The sequence below is a fragment of the Castanea sativa genome, chromosome 5, assembly GCF_040712315.1.
Source record: "Castanea sativa cultivar Marrone di Chiusa Pesio chromosome 5, ASM4071231v1".
In the NCBI taxonomy this organism is placed as follows: domain Eukaryota; kingdom Viridiplantae; phylum Streptophyta; class Magnoliopsida; order Fagales; family Fagaceae; genus Castanea; species Castanea sativa.
In genome coordinates this window covers 14754295-14774695 of record NC_134017.1, presented here as the reverse complement: position 1 = coordinate 14774695, position 20401 = coordinate 14754295, and the positions used below count along the sequence as shown (strand labels likewise).

At 35.9% G+C, this 20401-nt stretch overlaps 1 protein-coding gene and 1 pseudogene across 1 annotated transcript; both read right to left on the bottom strand.

Annotated features, from left to right (window-relative positions):
- LOC142637474 (GDSL esterase/lipase APG-like) lies at positions 1-1261 on the bottom strand. Its single transcript, XM_075811750.1, has 2 exons — positions 938-1261; positions 1-170 (listed from the first exon to the last, which is right to left on the bottom strand). The coding sequence occupies exons 1-2, from the start codon at positions 1185-1187 to the stop codon at positions 16-18; spliced, it is 405 nt and encodes a 134-aa protein (XP_075667865.1). The 5' UTR covers positions 1188-1261; the 3' UTR covers positions 1-15.
- Positions 1262-10421: 9160 nt separating this feature from the next.
- Positions 10422-17604, bottom strand: LOC142634802 (putative leucine-rich repeat receptor-like serine/threonine-protein kinase At2g19230; annotated as a pseudogene).
- Positions 17605-20401: the final 2797 nt, after the last annotated feature.

Here is a 20401-nt window from a genome sequence, read left to right as displayed (position 1 = left end):
GAAACTGAGAAAATACTAGCATAAGATGAAATTCTTTACACTAATGACGGTAGCTTTTTCATCATAACCAGAGGTAGCTGAAGCAAAGTTAGCTCCAATTAGGAGGTTCTTTCCTGATGCTTGTGGGCTAAGATATGCTGGAGCATAAGTCGTAAAACCCAGAGTTACAGCTGCAAAATGTAGGATTCGAGTAAAGATTAAAGCATATTTATATTATTAAAAGGAAATAAATTTTTTTATTAAAAAAAACTGATTTTTTTTAATTTAAAAAAAAAAATTATGCAGCGGATAAGTGAATTAACTAAACAAATTATATTTCCACACAAATAATGCAAACAGATATCAAACATTCCCTTTATTTCGTTGTAAAGTGTTTTACACACTAAAATTTTCAACATTTTACTGTGTTTGTTTCATTGTAAAATTTAGTTAAACTTGAAAATATTTTTCGTTAATTGTAAAATCCTTTCTAAAATGTTTTACTTTTAAAAATTTGGTAAAACATTTTACAAAAACACACTATGACTCTTCCCCCATTTGGTGACGAGGTTGCCGGTTGGTTGGCTAGGCAGTCAGTGGAGCTGGTCTGGTCATCAGAGCCACTGGTGTTAAACCTCTGGCATAGGCAATTCGATCACCAAAGCCATCGGTCCGGTCATCGGTGACTTTGGTGGTTTGCATTGAAGAATCTTACATGTCACATTAAACATTTAAAAGTATTTTACTAAAAAAATTTTATTGCTAAACAAATGGAGCATAAAACACATTTATTCTATCAAATCAAAAACCAATATAATCAAAGCGGTAAAAAAATATATAATTGGTAACGAAGTAAAAAACCAACCAATGAAAGCCACTTTAATGGATTCACAAATTTGATTCATTACTCTGTTATGATCCCTATGCAGCCACTCTAGCATTGATGCTGTCTACTTACCAGTTATATCAGTGGTAAGTTTGCCATTGCAAAACCTGCCAGTAGGCTGGTGATTGACAAAGTCTCTCCCATATGGAGGGTAATTGGCCTTGAAAAGAGTGGAGAGATAGTCATTGTTCCCCACATCCACTGCAGAGTCACCAAAAGTTATAATTGCTGGTACAAGAGCACTTGATTCTTTCCCATTTCCGAATCTTGCTAGTGCAAATGAGACCAACAAAAGCAGTGCACTTCTGAAGTGGGTATTCATCTTTCACAACAATGGTGTTCTGAGGCTTTGAGCTGAGACTTGAACCTTATATGAAGTATGAAACGGACACCATTGAAGTTGGTCTTGAAGAAAGAGGATGGAAGTTGAATTAATAGTCATTAAATGAGAAGCCTCGAGTGGCTTACTTTTTCTTGATAGATGTGACTTACCTCCAAATTTTTTATTATACATTTGTTCTTTGTTGTGTGGACATGCGTTAAGATTTTTCTCTGTAGCTCACACGTTAAGGAGAAATCACAAATAGTGAGTTCATCTTCTTCATTAAGGCAAAGGTAGTTGGGAAGATAGTTGGTGGCATTATGAGTTTTAAGGCCACCAGAAAGTTGCATATGCTAGAGCTATTTCGGTAATTGCAGTAACAAAACCAGCTGATTGGTCACTACTGGTTTGAAGTGTAGGGTATGGGTGGCCCTAATACTAATTAACAGTATTCTTAAATGAAAGATGTGAAATTATGCAATATTGGTAAGATTGAGTATCTATGTAATTTTTTCAATGATAGTTGGAAAAACTTTGACCTCAGAGTTGTTGAAGATGTGGAAAATCAAAGAGAATCAATGTGAATCCTCAAGCTCAGTAATTTTGGAATGTGAAATTAATGTAGATCAAAACTTGGCCACATCAAGAATTTGAAGATTTTTATTATTATTTTTTTTTTATACTAGATAGAAATTCTAATCTAACATAATCTAAGTATATATATGTGTGAAAGCTCCCTCCTGGAGACTTGAACCCTATCCCTTGCCCCCCATACCTTACAAGCACTTATACTTATGAAGTGACCATCGCACCAAGGATGTGCGGTGGTGAATTTGAAGAATTTGAACCTTAAAAGAAGGGGAGTTGAAGTAATTTGTGATGTGGGAATGGAAGGGACTGTAATTATTATTATTATTATTTTGTTGTTCTTTCTGCTGGGATGGACTTTCAACCATGGTCACAGATGGACCAATCATAGCTACAATTGTTTCAGATCAATCCTTCCATAGCTGCCTTTGTGGTTTATATATGTAGCTTCCACATCTACACTTTTGGCTTAAAGCTTACAAACTTGTTTAATTAGGATTACCCCGGGGCTACCCAAAGAGAAAAGAGTCAAAAGGAAAAATACTAATTTGGAAATATTAATAACAAGTTACCAAGAGTTTTGTAGCTCAACTAACATCCCTTAGCATTTCTAAGTAAAGATATCTAGCTTTGAATCCTTTTCCTATAAATACTGAATTATTGCAGCGGGGGGGAGGGGAGGGGGGAACTGTCATTTGGGGGAGGAAGAAGAGACATTACATTGATTTGTCACCAAACTTGATCTTTGTGACTACGGATATAGCATAGGAAGATTAAAATAAAATAAAAAAGAAAAAAAACCACTTTTTTAATATATAAAAAAATTACTCTTTCCCAAAATTTTCTTTTTACTTCTTCTTTAAAAAATAAAAATCATTCTTGCTAAGAGCCTTATAAATCAATTGATTGACATACTTTAATATTTTGAAATAAAATATTTAGGATTCAAATCATCCACTTACCTTATACCTAAAGATGGATCAGTATAAAATTTTAAAAAGAGAACAAGGTTTAGGAAAATTTTAGATATATCACCTGAATGCTGATGAATCAAGTGCAGGGGGATAACCACACCTTGTACACTCAATACATGCATCATTTATTATAGTCGGATCCAATTTTGTTATGTATGAGTCCTTTGTTCTTATCCATTGGCAATGGGGGTTTAACATGTTTAAGATGATAGGTTGAGCCCCAAAGCTTCCAATTAAATGATGATGTTTCCATCGATGGCAACATGCATAACATTGATTGGCATCACATCAACATAATAAATAAAATTTTCAATTATAATTTTATTTTGTGTTAGAAAGTCAACACATTAGTTTGTAAGGCATAATTTAAAAATATATTAACAATTTTTTAAAATCTAAATGTTAAATTACATTGTGCTTATAATAATAAAATGTTGAAATTCCATTTTTAACGGTAGTTTCTCATGATTTGTAATATTTTACACGTAAAAGTTTTTACCAACAAATAAATATCATCAATTATAAAATTATTCGAGTGTTTCTTGAGAATTCAAAGCTGAATTAAGAACAACTCTATTATATGCTCACTAAATCGATGATTTAATTTTTATAATTGAGAATATATTGAAACATATAAAATATCAAAGCAATAATGATGTTCAATTCTAAAATCATTTCGTTGATGAAAAAAAAAAACACAATTCTTTAGGTGGTTTAGACAGCATAACCTGACCTCAATCATGAAAGTCCCAAGCTTTTAACTTTGGGTTTTGAGAAAGCAAACAACCAACATATCATAACTCAGTGACTCACAATTCATTTGCATTCTCTTTCAAAAGAGTTTTTTTTTTTTTTTTTTTTTCCAGAAATTTTTTCTAGTACAAATGATTTTTTTTTTTTTCTGGGAAGGCGGCTACAAGTACCAACCCTAGATATGGGTTAGGTGGTCACTCTAAAATTTTGAATTTTTTTGAGTCAACTTTCAAATTTGAGGATCAAAAATAAAAATTTTGAACCCAACAATTTCAAATTTTTTCTACTAATATATATAATCTTTTTATAGTTCTGCTTCTAACTATGGATGATTAATTTGAAAAATCAATTACTATAAGAAAATTGAAAAATATTCTTTCTCATACTATTTCAGTTGAATCTATTATGTTATGGGCAGGCTAGGCTTTCACCCTAGAAAAAAGTCTGGTGCACCACAACATTTCTAAAGCTACTGATAAATTTTTTTTTATTTAATTTGCCAAAAAATTTAGTTTGAAAATATACTATAAACATTTTACATTTTAATTTTATGGTTATTGTAAGGACTAGATTTGCCTCCAGAGCCCTAACGATTGGGGGACCCAGGCTCAAATAGCCCAACACAATAAATTTGTTAGAGAGTGAGCTCGAATGCTAGGTTTTTATGGGTCAGCTAACATTCACTTATGGGTCATAAATAGCAAGGAAACAAGGTAAAACAAAAGGCAACCACAGTATGGAGAAGGATAATTCTCCTCGGCCAAGTTCGAGGAGGTTTGTTCTTGGATATATCGCTATGAGATTTGTTCACAGTTCCAGTTTTTTGTGCTATAGTATTTTTGTCTGTTACTTTTCCCCCTTCTCTCCAGGGGACCTTCTATCTTATATAGACATTTTTTAGATGATTCTGACCTTCCATGTGTTGAACACGTAGGCCACCACTCAAGTGCTAGTTCCATCAGACACCTTCCCTGAACCCTTGTGAGATGCGGCAACCAAAACATCATTGTTCAGGGGTCTTCTCTACATAAATGTGACTAGGAGGTTTGATGGGATGCATTAAATGTGATGGCAGCCACTAGTTCTTCAATCACATCAGTGCTAGTCCCCTTCCCAAAACTTTTTTAGCATAGTAAGGCCTTCCTTGATGACGTATTGATGAAGTAATCATAGAATCTGAGGGCGTGGACTCCTCGGCACAGTAACTGCCCTTCTCGGTCATGCTATAACATGTAGCGTAATTGCCTCACTCGGAATTCTGGTACCCCACAATAGCCCCTTAAAACTCCAGCGTTTCCCTCTTGTCTGAGGAGAAAGAATGGGGTTTTGAATTGAAGTGATTGACCCCACACGTTTCCCAGCTTTCCCACATGAGAATGTCATTTTGCCTGTCTTGTAACCGCTCCTGACGCTTTGGAGTCCGTAACACTTCATTAAATGCTCCAGGTGGCGCCTTGTTCCTATGTCCTATGGTGAGATGGAGATCCAATGGCTGATATTTTTCCTCGAAATTTGGGGCGGGATGACTCCCACCCAATTTTGCCTCCTATATAAGGCAACTGGAGAGTTATTTTTCCCACTTTGCAAATTTTCGAACTTCCAAGGCTTCCCATATTCTTAAGCTCCCATTTTCCAAACCTTTCGATTCTCGCGAAGTTCCTGAGGCGTCCCCTGTCCTTATTCTTCGTAAGTTCTTTACTTTTTAGGCTATTTTCTCCTCGGCCTTCTTTTCTTTACTTCTTTCTAGCAAGTATCTCCCACATTTTTCTTTAGTCTGTCACAATGGGTAGGTTCGATCATTTAGTTGACTCTGCCGTGGGTATAGAGGGGTTTAGGGCCTTATATTAGATCCCCCGGAGCGTCTTCTTATGGTATTGCCCCCTGGATGGATGGGCTGACCTTAAGAGGGAAGGAGAAGTAGTTATCCCTATGATAGCCTTTATAGAAGGCAGGATGAGGATTCCTATGGGAAGGGTGACGAGGGACTACTTGATAGCCCATAGGCTTTGCCCTCACTAGTGTGCGCCTAACCAATTTAGAGTACTGGGTAGTGTAGACGCCTCAACGAGAAGATGGGTTTAAACCTCACTTGGCACGATGTTGTCTGGATGTACGAGTGCCATTCACTTGCGGATTCGGGCTACGACCTTAAATCTAGGTCTCCCATTGTTAGGCTGGTCTCGTGCCTCCCCAAGTCTAGAAAGGGCATGCCTTCCACCTCTCCGAAGCCTTAGAGCAGCTTCTTTTGCTATCGAAGGATATGGCCGCGCTGAAGAAGATGAGACAGCCAGACCTCTTCCTATCCCTAAAAAGGGATCTGGCTTTGGTAAGTCTCTTGGCAGACCTTTCTTTCACCATATCAAGTCACTTCCTTCATTTGACAATGTGTTCTTTTGTCGTTTTTGTGTAGTGCATCCAAGAGGTCTTCACAACTGAGGAATGGGTGAACAAAGCCAAAAATAAGGCTAGGATCGGGGCCACCCTTCGCGCTGAGGCTAACAAAGCTTTGGGTGCCTCTGAGCAGAAGATCCAGGAGCTCTCCTTGAAACTAACTGTTGAGTAGAAGGGCAGGAGAAGCGTCAAGGCTAGTCTATAGACTACCGAGGCGTAAACCTAAGAGTAATGGAAAAAACTGCACTATACTAAAATCCAACATGAAACGGCCAAGAAGGAGGCTGTGGACCTAAGAGAGAAGCTGAAGAAGGCCAAAAAGGCAACCCAGGCACCAAGGAAGCAGCAGAGGTCTCGGCGTTGGCATCATACGACCGCAGGGTGGACGAGACAGAGGTGCACTTGGTGGATGAGTTGGCAGAGGTTTGTAGGGATTATTGCAAGGAGGTGTGGATAGAGGCCCTCAACCTTGCGGGGATCCCTACTACATCGGAGTGGAGGAAGGAGGGGAATATCTTCTACCCTCAAGACATTCGGGTAGCCCTTTCAGCACTTCCCCCCTCGTTGCCCCGCCGTCCACCGTGCTCGAGCATCCCCCCGTCACTCAAGTCCCTCCTCCCCTTCCTGAGATCCCTAAGGAGCCCAACAACGTTGACGAGCTGGTCCCGGAGGCTAAGGCGTCATAAGATAAGGAGAAGGGAAAGGGGGTCAAGCCTTTGCCAGAGGCCAATGAGCCAAAGGTTTTCCTTGAGCCCAAGGATGCTGTTCCTAAGGCCAAAGATGCTACACCCAAAGCGAAGGAGGTAGATCCCAAGTCCAAAAGAGCTAATTCGAAGGCCACCGACCCTCCTCCCCCCCCCCCCCAAGCCAAGCAGTAAGGATGTCCCCCCTCCTCCCAAGGCCTAGCCTAGGATTCTTCCCCTCCCCCTCTTTTCCCTGTTTTTCTTTTTATCTGTTTTTTTTTTTTTTTTTTTTTTTGTTCCTGGGACTTTTAATTTAGTTTGAGTTTTTGTAAGCAACTTACCTTTTTCCAAGGCTCAGATCAATAATAATTACAGGTTTTTCTTTCGTAATTGTGGTATTTATGTTGATCCTCACATAGTCTCTGCTTTATTTAACACTTAACTAATATGACATTGAGAAATGGTTTTGTTTAGTTATATGCACAAGTGGTAGCACAGTTATCACTACTCCCTAATTAGCAAGATAGCAAGTTGAACCTACCAAGTCCACCGCCTCATCAAAGTACACTTTTTACTTAACTTCTAAAAAATATACACAATAGCAGGGCATTCATCCTCATCAGACTTCACTTAACCCCCCACTTGCCAATAAGTCTAAAGGACTTAGGGGACAATAAAATCTCAAACAGATAACAGATATATTTGGTATACTTACAAATGTTTCAACCGATGGTCATGAATGTCCTCTTGTTCAAATTACCACAGCGAAGGTTCGATGACCTAGACATAACTAAAGTTCTGTTTAATACTCAGAGGATGTAGTTAAGGTGTTAATTTACCCAAAGCATGGCCGAGGTTCTGTTTAACATTTAGAATATTTGATCAAGGTGTTAATTTACCCAAGGCACGGCCGAGGTTCTATTTAACACTTAGAATATTTAATGCATAATGTAATGAACGATATACGACAGCAAAGACTTTCATTAATAATAATTCATTCGCAGGTTATTTACATTCTAGGGGCGGGATATAACATTTTTATCTAGATCTTCAAGATAATAATCCCCTATTACAGCTACCGAGGTGATGCAATATGAACCTTCCTAGTTGGGCCCTAACTTTCCCCATGCTGGGTTCTTTGCAGTACCCAGAACCTTTCTTAGTACCAAATCCCCAGGCGCTAGTGGCATTAACTTAACATTTAAGTTGTACCCCTACTTGAGCTTGTGTTGATAGTAGGTTAATTGGACCATGGCATTTTCTCTTCGTCCTTCGATCAAATCTAAGGTCTTCTCTAATAGTCCATCATTGTTGCCCTGAGTGAAAGAGCTTGTCCTTAGTGTTGGGAACTTTGTCTCGAGAGAAATTACGGCATCGGCCCCATAAGTCATTGAAAATGGTGTTTCCCCTATAGATCTGCGGGGCTTAGTCTAATATGTCTAAAGGACATGTGGCAACTCTTCCACCCACTTTCCCTTTGCATCATCCAACCTCTTTTTGAGTCCATTCACTATGACCTTATTAACAGCCTTAGCCTGTCCATTCCATGTGGATAAGCAGGGGTGGAATATCTATTTGTGATGCCTATGTCACAACAATACTTCCTGAATGCCTTGCTATCAAATTGCAGGCCGTTGTTCGAGATAAGGGTATGGGGGATCCTAAACCAAGTAACAATGTTTTTCCACACAAATCTCTTGGCGTCCACATCCCTGATGTTTGACAAGGGCTCGGCTTCAACCCACTTGGCATCCAATTGTAAGGACTAGATTTGCCTCCAGAGCCCAAACGATTGGGGCACCCAGGCCCAAATAGCCAAACACAATAAATTTGTTAAAGAGTGGGCTCAAAGGATAGGTTTTTATGGGTTAGATAACATTCACTTATGGGCCATAAATAACAAGAAAACAAGGTAAAACAGTTGGTAACCACGGTATGGAGAAGGGTAATTCTCATCGGCCAAGTCCGAGGAGATTTGTTCTTGGATATATCACTATTAGATTTGTTCACAGTTCTAGTTCCAGTTCTTTGTGCTACAGTGTTTTTCTTCGCTACTTTCCCCCTCTTTCCGGGGGACCTTCTATCTTATATAGTCCCTTTTAGATGATCTTGGTCTTCCATTTGTTGAACACGCAGGCCACCACTCAAGTGCTAGTCCCATCAGGCAGCTTCCCTGAACCCTTATGAGATGCGGCAACCAAGGCAGCACTGTTCAAGGGTCTTCTCCACATAAATGCAGCCAGGAGGTTTGGTGGGATGCATTAAATGTGGTGGCAGCCACCAGCTCTTCAATCACATCAATGCCAGTCCCCTTCTCAAAGCTCTTTCTGAACAGTAAGGCCTTCTTTGATGACGTATTGATGACGTGATCATCTGATGACGTGGACTCCTTGGCATAGTAACTGCCATTCTCGGCCATGCTATAACACGTGACATAATTGCCTCACTCGGAATTCTGGTACCCCACAGTTATCAACAATCTATTTCACTTTTCCACTTTTGAGGTCCTTCATTGCCACTTTTGAAATCAAGTCTTTACTTCAGCCCACAAGTTTCCTTATTAATGAGATCGTGATTTAGTAATTGTGTGACAGTGGCAAATATAAAATGGGCAGCTCATAGGTTCACCAGCCTAATAGGGCTCTACCTCGAGTTGAATCCATTCAAGTTACAATAATGTTGCGGGCATGACATTTTTTTACAATGAGTTCCACCATTTTTTAAGTGATTGATGCGGATTCAACCTACACTCATGAACTCATTACACTTTCTCCACTTCTCACCGTTGATTATCTTAGCAGATGTGAAATTTTATTATGAAAAAAGACTGTCCATAGCATTATTATTCAAGTTAACTCAATTGATAAAATTTTAAATAAGAAATTTAGGATTTGAGCCCTACTTATTCCAAAAACTAATTAGTGTCTTGGGCTTCATGATAAAGAAAAAATATCATGTAATGAACATTAGGTTGAAATTATATCATATTTATATTTTAATAAAAAAAATTGTATTCAAGTTGTGTACTAGTCTTAGAACCATTAGGGACTATGTTGTACTTAAAATATATATATATATATATATATATATATATATATATATGAATTAAAAAAAAAAAAAAAAAAAAAAAAAAAAGGAAGACGGAGGAATAGGAGGGCTGTATCCATCTGTAACCTTTGGGACAAAGACCCCTTTATTGCAATCGGTGCACCTTTAGTGTAATCAAGTTCTCTGGGCATGGTCCAGGCCCAGGCCTCACATAAAACAAAATAAATAAATAAAAAGCAAAAGCAAAAGCAAAAACGAAAAACTTTGGGCTAGGATAACAATTTATAGGCCGAAATTTATTGCTAGGTTACAGCCTGAATTTATTGTTGTAAGTGCTCTTCTTTTTACTCAAAAAGTTTAATGAGTAGTGGCCAATAATTTGTAGTTCAATTGATGCTTCTTCTATGTTTTTAATGGGTTCAAGGTTCGAACCCCTCCCCTACTTAAGATATATTTAAATAAAATAAAGAGAGCTTAATGAGTGGTGATTATAAAATATAAAACAAGAGAATTTACAAGTCTAAAATTGGCTTTAATAGGGACTTGATCTGTTCAAAATACCGAGCCACTGTAGTTGACATTCTAGACCATTATAATGTTCTTGTTATTACATAACATGTTTCTTAAAAAAACTAAACCCTTAAGCACATGCAGAATATAAATTATGCATAATTATAATTTACTTGTCCATTGGAAAATATAGAAACAAGTTATAATACACACTCATACTATCATTGAACAAAAGACAAAACCAAGATATAAGAAAGTTCGTCAAATACTAACGTAATGCCAACTTGTCATATAGCTCAATTGATGACTAATCTTTTATTTGATGACTAATATGCGTCAATTGAGCTTTATAGCTCAATTGACACTTTCTAGTATTTTCAACGAAGATGTCCAAGTTCTAATGCTCCCTTTCCCAACTATCAAATATCCAAAAATAAATATTCTACCTACTATGGGGCACAATATCTGATTCATGCTCCAAACGGGTCTTTTTGAATGGAGTGTTTGAAGTTGCTAAATTTCCCTCAATTGCCATCCTTTGAGTTCTTTCATGAGCCATCTCCAGAGCTAAACATTCTTTAAGTTCTGCCAACACGTAACTCATGTCTGGCCTTTGGATAGCGTATGATGGTATGCATGACATGGCTATCTCTATAGCTTTCCAGGCAGAAGTACTATTGAATTCTCCTTCTAATCTTGGATCAATAATGTTTTGAACATCACCCCTTTCAATCAAAGGATTAACCCAGTCAAGTATGTGATTGTTTCTCACAGGGCCTCGTACTATTGCAGTGCGGCCAGTGATTAGCTCAAACAAAATAATCCCAAAGCTATAGACGTCGCTTTTCTTATTAAAATTTCCAGATGATTGAAATCTGCACGTAAAACACAAGTGGATAGATCAATGCTAGAAACTCATAAGTTGGTGTAATTTTTCTAGTAATTACTTCCATTATATCCTAGTTGTACTTGGTGATTAAATAGTTAATTGCTTGAACCTTAAATAATAGTTGTCGGCACTCTTATGCTTTTGACAACTTCCACTGGTGTAGACTGTGAGCCGAGCATCAAAATTATTATAGTATATAGTTAAAAATCGCAAATTTCACAAATTTTGTGCTAATAAAAGAAATTCATAAATTTGATAGGTTTTAAATGCATTGGGAACTTAAATACACTGTTGCTTCAATTTTTTATTTTTTTTAAAAACATGCATATCAAATCAGCAAACACTTACTCAGGATCAACGTATCCTAATGTACCAGCTGGGCGAGTTGACACATGAGAGTCATTTTCAGTTGCAAAGGCTCTAGACAGCCCAAAATCAGCTATCTTGGCTTGCATGTGTTCATTTAATAAAATGTTGGGAAGGTTTCAAATCTCTATGGATTATAGGTGGCTTGCAACCATTATGTAGATACTCCAACCCTGCAACTCCATCAGAAAACCATTGCAAACCATTTCAAAAAATTTTAAAAAAAATTATATATATATATATATATATATAGTAGATGAATAATCATGCAATCGATTTGTTTGCAAACCATGTGCTGCATCCACAGCAATATGAATTCTCTCGTTCCAAGTTAATACATTTGTGTTCGTCACTGCAGCCAAAACATATCAATTGATATTTTAGCTGGGCTGTTATAAAAATTAGCTCTGATTTGACAGAAATAACTTATAAAGGTCATATGGTGAAGACCCTTTGGACACAAATGGTAACCAGTAAATAACTAAATACCTGATAAATGCTGGAGCAGATTGCCATTAGCCATGTACTCATATATGAGTGCCTTTTTTGCACCCTCATCACAATATCCAACAAGAGAAACCAAGTTTTTATGATGAACTACCATTAAAAGTTGTGCCTGTATTTCAAACCAATTCAACAATTTACTTGGATGAAAAACTTTTAGCTGCATGATATAATCACAGTTTCTATTTAAAATTAAGTACTCAAGTAGTTGAAAAGATTGGCTGTAATGTCCAATATAACCTCTGCTCGAAATTCCTTATAGCCTTGGTTTGAAGAAGCAGAGAGCAACTTAACAGCAACTTGAGTTTCATCTTTCAGTTTGCCAAGGTACACTTTTCCAAATCCTCCTCCTCCAATGATGGTTCTAAAGTTATTAGTTATGCTCACAACTTCTGTGTAGCTATACTGTTGATTCTTTGATTTGATGTTGGATTTGGTAAGCATATCTACAAGGAAGATTTTCACAATTGTAACATGCACAATCTTTTAAAAAATGTTTTGAGGGATGTGGAGGAATATGTATAGTTTATGTTCTAAATCCCTCATGTTTGTGTCCTCAAATGGATTTCATCTCACACAGTATTTTGAAGGTTAAATCCAGAGTCTACTATGCCAGACAGTGAATGCAAATAAACTCATGGGCTTGGGCCACCGAATCCATCTGTAGTGACATTTTAGCCTTCTCCGGATAAAGCTGAAGGAAGTCTGGACTGCATGAGTTGTTCAATTTTATAAGGTCAGCATGGGCTCAAGATTGTATGAAGTGATCTCCCTAAGTTTGCTGGCTTTATCATTCTGAATATCATGAATTGAAGATGACTGGAACAGGTTCTTTTACAAAACAGCAAGGGATTGGGATGACATGGTTTTGGTGTACAGAGGCTAATAATATTTTCAATTCTATAGAACAGTGAACTCCATGGAGACTACGGTTGATAATCTCTGACTCTGTGGCACAGTAGTTGGATTGTTATTTACCTATTTAATTTTTTGCAATGCTAGGTGACTATAGGAATGGACCTGGTGTGTCAAAGCATATATAGGAATTTGGTGGGCTTGTGGCTGCATTTTTGTGTACCTGGAGATCTTACATGAGTACTGAAAGCTTGCCAACTTTCCCATGGATGTAATTATTACTGTTATTAATATTGTCTTTTGTCGAGTAAAAAGGATACCACTACAGTCCCAGGATGCCAATACTGAGAAAAATACATCCCACTTAAACCATAAAGGTACAGGACAACTGAAACATTACTCAAGCGGGGTTTGTACTCAAGAATTTCATGAAGAGAATGAGTGCACTTACCACTTGCTCACATGTTGAATGGTCCATGGATGTCTTCAAAATTGTTGATCAATTGCATATTTTGCTGTCTTAGACTTTTGGTTATGTGGTTGGCCACAAAGGCCATGAGTGAAATCTAATTAGGCAGTCACTTTATTTTCTTCAATTTCTATAATTATCTTTCATAATTTTCTTAAAGGCTTTGGTGTATCACAGGAAAAATAGGACTAGCCAGGATTGGGTGATAAGTCTCTTGTAAATGACCTCACTTCAGTGAAAAGTGATAACGATTACATAAGAAGAAAATAAAGAAAGAAGTACCTCCTTTTCTTTTCCTTCTATAGATAATCAAAGCACTAAAGATGAGCAGAAGGACCTGGACTGCTGCCATAGATGATGCAACCATTGGAACAACAAACTCCTTTTTCTTCTTTCTCTTGCATGGAACTGACAGACAAAGATCTGGATTTTCGCCAACACTTGCATAAAATGAATCAAAGTAATAAGCCATGGTAAGTAAATCCTTAAACATAATCTACATGGATAGATGGTGCAGTCATCATGCTATACAAATTGATGTTTGAAATATAAATGACATCTATTTACATATCAGTGAACAACATTTACTACTTTTTTTTTTTGTTTTTTGTTTTTTTGTTGTTTTGTTTTGTTTTTTTTTTTTTTTGTTTTGTTTTGTTTTTTTTTTTTTGTATTTTGTTTTTTTGTATTTTGTTTTTTTGTATTTTTTTTTTTCCAGTTTTGGCTGTATAAAAAGCAGTTATAGAGGGAAAAGATATAAAACACAGGAAAGTGACAAAATGAAATTAGAATTTTTAATTACATTAAAATATTGGAGAAAGGAAGATAAGCTAACCTCAAGGCCAATTTCCCATCCCTAAACTTCTGCAGAAGAGCCTCAGGAACTGAACCTGTGAGGTTGTTCCCACTTACATTACTGCAAAGATATTGTTATGCAGATCACCTCAATTTCCTTCCCCAAAAAGTTATGTTTGCAATACCAAGATCAAAGCTCAACAACTTACAGGGTATTCAAATTTGGCAGTTCTGACAAAAATTCTGGTAGTGACCCGGTTAAGTCATTGTATGATAAATCCCTGAAACCGAAGTTATCAAGATTTTGAGAATAACATATCCACACATGTTAAGCTAAAAAAACTGTTATTTTTTTCAAAAATTGATATGAAATTGCAGGACTTGCAGATAGCATTTTTCAATTAAAAATTCCTGGCATTAAATCCCACAAGTACACTCTCCAAGCATTGATGCCTTTGGTAATTAAGGGATCCATCATCCATCTGCCAATTGGTAATCTCAACATAGCAGATAGAGTTGCTTGACCTGCTGGTGTCTAGCTGGTACTATTTTATAGTAACTGAATGTTAAACATCAATCACAATTCAAATTAAGACTCACAAGGACTGCATTGCCTTGAGATTGGAGAATGAAGTTGCAATCTCCCCTGTCAAATTGCTTGAGCTCAAGTTCCTGCTTGTCATTAAGAAAGAAGGAAGAATTGTTGCCGTTGTTTGAAAGATAATTTACATTTCAAAAAAAATTCTCATTTTTGGAGAGGTGCTGAGTTTGAACATTCCATAAAAATTAAATAAATTCAATCAAATATCAGAAGGCGTGACAGAACTTTTTTATTATTATTTTTTATTTTTTATTGCATATGAAAGGAGTTTGTTCCACTGCCAAATGTTCTAAAATGATGCATCATATTTTCATATCAGTTAATATCAGGGTCCATTTTGTGTTATCCTCCTAGTTAAAGTGGATTTTTTCTTATAAGATGATATATTGATTGAAATATCACAGCATGAGTCAACAAAAGTTTTGATGTTTTGGAAGTGCACTTACAGTGAGATGATCCTTGGATGATTGTCACCACTGCAGTTCAATCCATCCCAAGAGTATTCACTTGGGACACATGGATCACCTTGCCAGTTTCTAGTCACATTGTAAAGTTTTTTGATGTCTGTGATAGCTTCAACTATAATTTTTTTATTCAAAAAGAACGTGGGAATGAAAGTTGGGTGAATTCATAATACAAAATCATATAGAAAGATGAAAAGTGACAGGTAGATCCAACATTTGCAGAAAATTGAACATATATGCCTTTGCTATGATGATGAATTGCCAGTTTGTAGCATATATGATGTTCAAAGTGAACTTCCAACAGAAAATTCTATGGTGGCCAGCAACAATGCAAGTCATGATACCATGCCATTTCATCAAATCTGTGAAATAATTTGAAGGTTTCTTTCACAATAAATTAACGAACTTGTATGACCCTATTCTATGTGGCATGGAGAGATTTGTTTATTTATTTTTATTTTTTTGGAAAAAAAAGAACACAGATTTCATTGATAGATGACACAAATATTGACATGGCCAAAAAGTGTTGTGGCTCGGATAAAAGTTGTATAACAACAAGGATTTCTCGACTAACTGCTAGACAAAAAAATTTCATTTTCTATTTTGGCAATGAACAAAGGCTCATATGGAAAACTCTTCTTCATGATGGCTCCGTCTTCCTAGTTATTGAAAGGACCATCACCGATATTTTAAAGCGGTATTGTATCAGCAGTTAAAGTATCTCTTATTCATATAAGTTAGCAGCAAACTGAGAATAATCCTTGCGAGGAAGATAGAAAACAGAAGAAGACATACCATCATCTATGGCAGTTGGTTTCTTTGGGAGATCTTTCAACACAAAAATCTCAACAGCATTGAGGATTGGAGGAAGCTTAGTTCCCTTAGCTGCAGATATTGAAAAGTGAATCCGCTCTCCACTAATTGGCGGATCGTTTTGGGCTATGGTTTGTGGTTTTAGGTAATCCAGTTTAACAGATTCTGTCAGGTAGCGCTCACCGTTCAAATCAATTTTCAAGTCCCTCTGCTGGCCAGCTTCATGCTTCTCAATCTCAACAAAGTGAAAGTAAACATAGCATTTTGAAAGAGAATCTGGAGGACTCCAGTATAAGCTCAAGGGCAAGCTTGAGTTCTGTGTTTTGGCAGCAGTCCTGAATACAACTTCAGGTAAATTATAAGGATTCTCACTGCTCTCACTGTAAATGGTTGAGCCTGTTGTAATTGGGATCCAATCAAATAGTACAGGTTTCCAACTGCGATCATAGGTATCATTTGGATACCTAAAAAGAAAGAGAAAAAGAGAGATCATATTTTTGTTGGATGCTACTAGAACAACTTCATATATTATTTATGTAAGTAGGCATTCAAGTGCTTTTGTAGTTTACGAACATGAACAAAATAACTAGAAACTTAAAATACTGTCACCATGGAAAATTTACGAAATGTATCAGGGGGGAGCTCACTTTTCTTGACATATAAGTTTGAGAACATATAACAGAAATGTGATAATCCTGAGTGATGTAAAAGTTATCATAAAATGAAAGACATGCAATAATTTTTTTTCATATGCAATGGAATAAGTTCAATAATTTTCTTCATATGCAATGGATTAAGTTCTAGCCATGCCATTGAAGATGAATATTCAGTGATAGAGAAAAGTTCGGTTGTAAAAATAAAAGACAAATGAACATGAAATCAAATATGAGATCCAGGAAATTGTTGAACTAATTTTTTTTTAGCTCGAGAAGGTAAACAAGATTCACCTGATGCTAAAGTCAGAACTGTTCCTTCCAACATCATATCCCATTATTTTTGCTAGTGCCATGCCCTGAGTTTGATAAATGGAATTTTCCAAATGCCGCAATTCCAATGCTGAAATAAAGGGCACCCCATGGCCAGTATTTACTAGACACACATCTATGTAATCCGTCAAGGGAACATGAATGATGTCATAATAATCACCAAATGGCCTAATTTCTGTTAAATTCACTGTTGTCCATTCATTAACCCCAAGATGTAGGTCGAATATTGGTTCCTGGTTTTCACCATCGTAATTCCCATATACGAATCTTGCCCTGATCAAATAATTATTATTTTTGCCTTGCTCGGATCTCAGGGTGTAACAATTCCTTGTGCCATTGGGAAAACTTCTCAAGTTCTTGGCATACTGTGGAAGATTTCCAAGTGAATCAGGGGATACCGACTTAACTATTCCAGTGTTTATCAATCCTTCATCTGATATGTAAGGGATTTTAGTTTCCTCATCAATGTAATCTTCATTGCTGCCACAATCAATGGTAATGAAACCTTGAAATTTTGAAAAAAGAAAACGGAGTTAATTAGACATAAGCAATCTATATGGTCTCCTCAAATAAGGTACCAATGAGTTTCAGAACACCCTATGTTTTTCAGTGATAAAAAAACCAAAATTCCTAAGACACAAATTTTCAAATAGCTTAAGCTCCAAGCTTGGGTGAGTCAATGTTGCAAGTTGCAACACCTACCTTTTTGTGGCCTTGTGAACCCCCATGCTAAGACAAAACTTTATATGTATGTGAAAGCCAAAACGGTGGTTTTGGTTTGTTTAAAGTTTCATATTATTCAGATGTTAACCTTTTTTTTAATACCAAAATTGTAGTGTTTAGTGTTTACTAATTAAAAGCTACCAGCCTATTACACAAGTGAATAGGAATTAATTATTCATTTGATAGAACAACTTCCTAAACCGCCTAGTTGTGTTTAACAAATTTACACGGATTGAGGAACACAGTGACTCTCTAGTCAAAGAGACATAAAATTGAACAGACAAGTTGTATTAACGCTTGAGAAATATTAAAATGTTGAGGCAATAGGGACCAAGAAAAAAAAAATGATGAATTGAACATGCACATGGCCAGCTATACTAATGAAAGGAATCAAAAGATAAGTGAATGAACCTGTGAAATAAACCTTAACTGCACAATGCTGTGCTGTGCATAGGGGTCGTTGTATGCATGCTAACAAATTAACAAATGATAACATTAAAATATCCTAGATGACTTTAAAAACAGTTCTGAACATGGAAACATGTTTGAAAATTTTTGCTATTCAGAACATTTTGGAAATTGCAATGATTTTCCATTAGACAAAAAACATTACAATATCGATTGTGCAATATCTTGAACAGAAACGTTTGTCTTGACAAGGTTTCTTACAAATGTTAGAAACATTAACTTTGATAGTCAGGTACAATAATAAGTATGCATCTTCCTAGGGTAAAAAAGAAAAGTTTTATCCTTTTTTTTTTTTAAGTCCAGTTAATGAATACCTTTATGGCATTTGTTAATTGAACAAATAATAATAATAATAATAATAATAATATCACTTTTATGGAAAATCTAAAAAACTATTAAAAAATCAATTATATTTTTCTTTTCCTATAAAAAATTTCTAAAAATACTTCATAAACCAATACTTGGGCATCCATTAACTTCTCAAAAAATAAAAATAAAAACTTTAAAAAGAGCATGTGTGTGCCAACTTTAAAAAGTCTCTTGCAAACAGGGTTGCTGTTATGAAACACATTTGGAACCTTTTGGCTAAAGTTGGTTCTCTTTGGGTTGCATTGGTCCATGTGGTTCTTTTGAAGGGTAAAGTGCTTTTGGAATGTTAAAATTCCACAACAAAACACTTGGAGTTGGAGAACTTTTCTCAAATTAAGGAATGAGGATAGGCAATTCTTTAAGTTTGAAGTAGGAGATGGTACTAAAAACATCTTCCTTCGGCTGGATTGGTGGCATCGAGAGTGTGTTGACCAATGGGCAATGGGCTTGGTCCCCAGCTAGATGAATTTTAAATAAAATCTAACTGAAATAAAATCTTAACCATAAAATAAATTCTCTATTTTAACTGAAATGGATAAAATCCTGTTCTCCCAATTTTCACAATGAATTCAAGAAATTGAAATAAAAATTTAGTAACAAGTCATTCTTGGAATTGGGCCATATGTTTGGGCCGGATTGGTACCAACGTTAACAGCCCAATATCAGGAAATCTTAACCCACTGCAACGCTTCTCCAAAAGAACTAAAAGAAAATCCTGTATTCAAAATAAATCCTCACCAAAACTAAACTTGAAGATGCCAGAAAATTTTGTACACATATACCTATACAAAAACTTTGACCGAAAAATAAGAAACAATCTCAAATTCCAGTCAAAGAAATGGAGAGAGATTGGAAGAATCGTGAGCCTTAGAAGAAAGAAAAAGAGAAAGAGGTGGTGAGAGTTTAGGTGAGAACTAAAAACATGGTCTCGGACTTTGTATTGTATCCCAGACTCGAATGTGCAACTTCTTCGCTCTGGTCGGGAAGGTTTTGGATGGGGTCATGGCGGAAATTCTTTGTCTTTTTTTTTCCTTATAAAAAAATATTTTGATTTGGGAGTGTGTGTGTTTTTAGATTTCTTTAAAAAGAATGACAAGGCACCAATTTAGCTTAACTTGAACTGAGTAATGCTACATAATACATATACAAATTATTTTACAATATTTTTACAAATTATTGATATAATTTTAGTATTTTTTAAATAATTATCAGTAAGTAAAAATATGAGAGTAATACTAGAAATACAAACTATTTTACAATTTTTTTTACAAACGGCTAATGTGGTGAGTGATTATTGATAAATGAAAAATTGATATTAATGGTGGACCTAGATGAAAGCCAATAAGGAGTCCACCGCAACAGAAAGAGAGAGACGCTCTCCAGAAGAACTTTATATAAAAAATCATTTTAGCAAGTAGCCTTTGTCTATTAATTGACGTGTGAGACCTTGTTTCTTTCTATGTCTAATAACGAATTTCTTATTCATAAAAAAAAAAAAAAAAAAAATCAAAACTCATTTACTAAGGCCACATTTATTGTCTGTTTGGCATGAATTATTTTTGCCAACTTATTTTACTATTCAGCTTATTTCTGCTACTATTTATGGGTCTTACTGCACTTTTTGGTATTATCCATAGGTCCTACTTTATTATTTCAACTAACTTTTACCTTTATATATAATACTTTCAGCAAAAAAAAAAATCAATTTCAGCAAAATAAGCGGTTCCCAAACGGACACTCAATACATATATAGCGTGCATGTTTTGATGACAAAATCTAGGAGAAAAAAATTCCTTTTTATTTCATCATAGGGGAAAATAGTATAGAACACTTCATTTAGATTGTTTATTTTTATATTTTATGAGATAAGATGAATAACAAACCCCCCCTCCCGGAAAAATATATATTATACAGGAAATGGTAAGTTTATAAGCTTGTCTAAGAAGTGGAGTAATTTTGATCGTA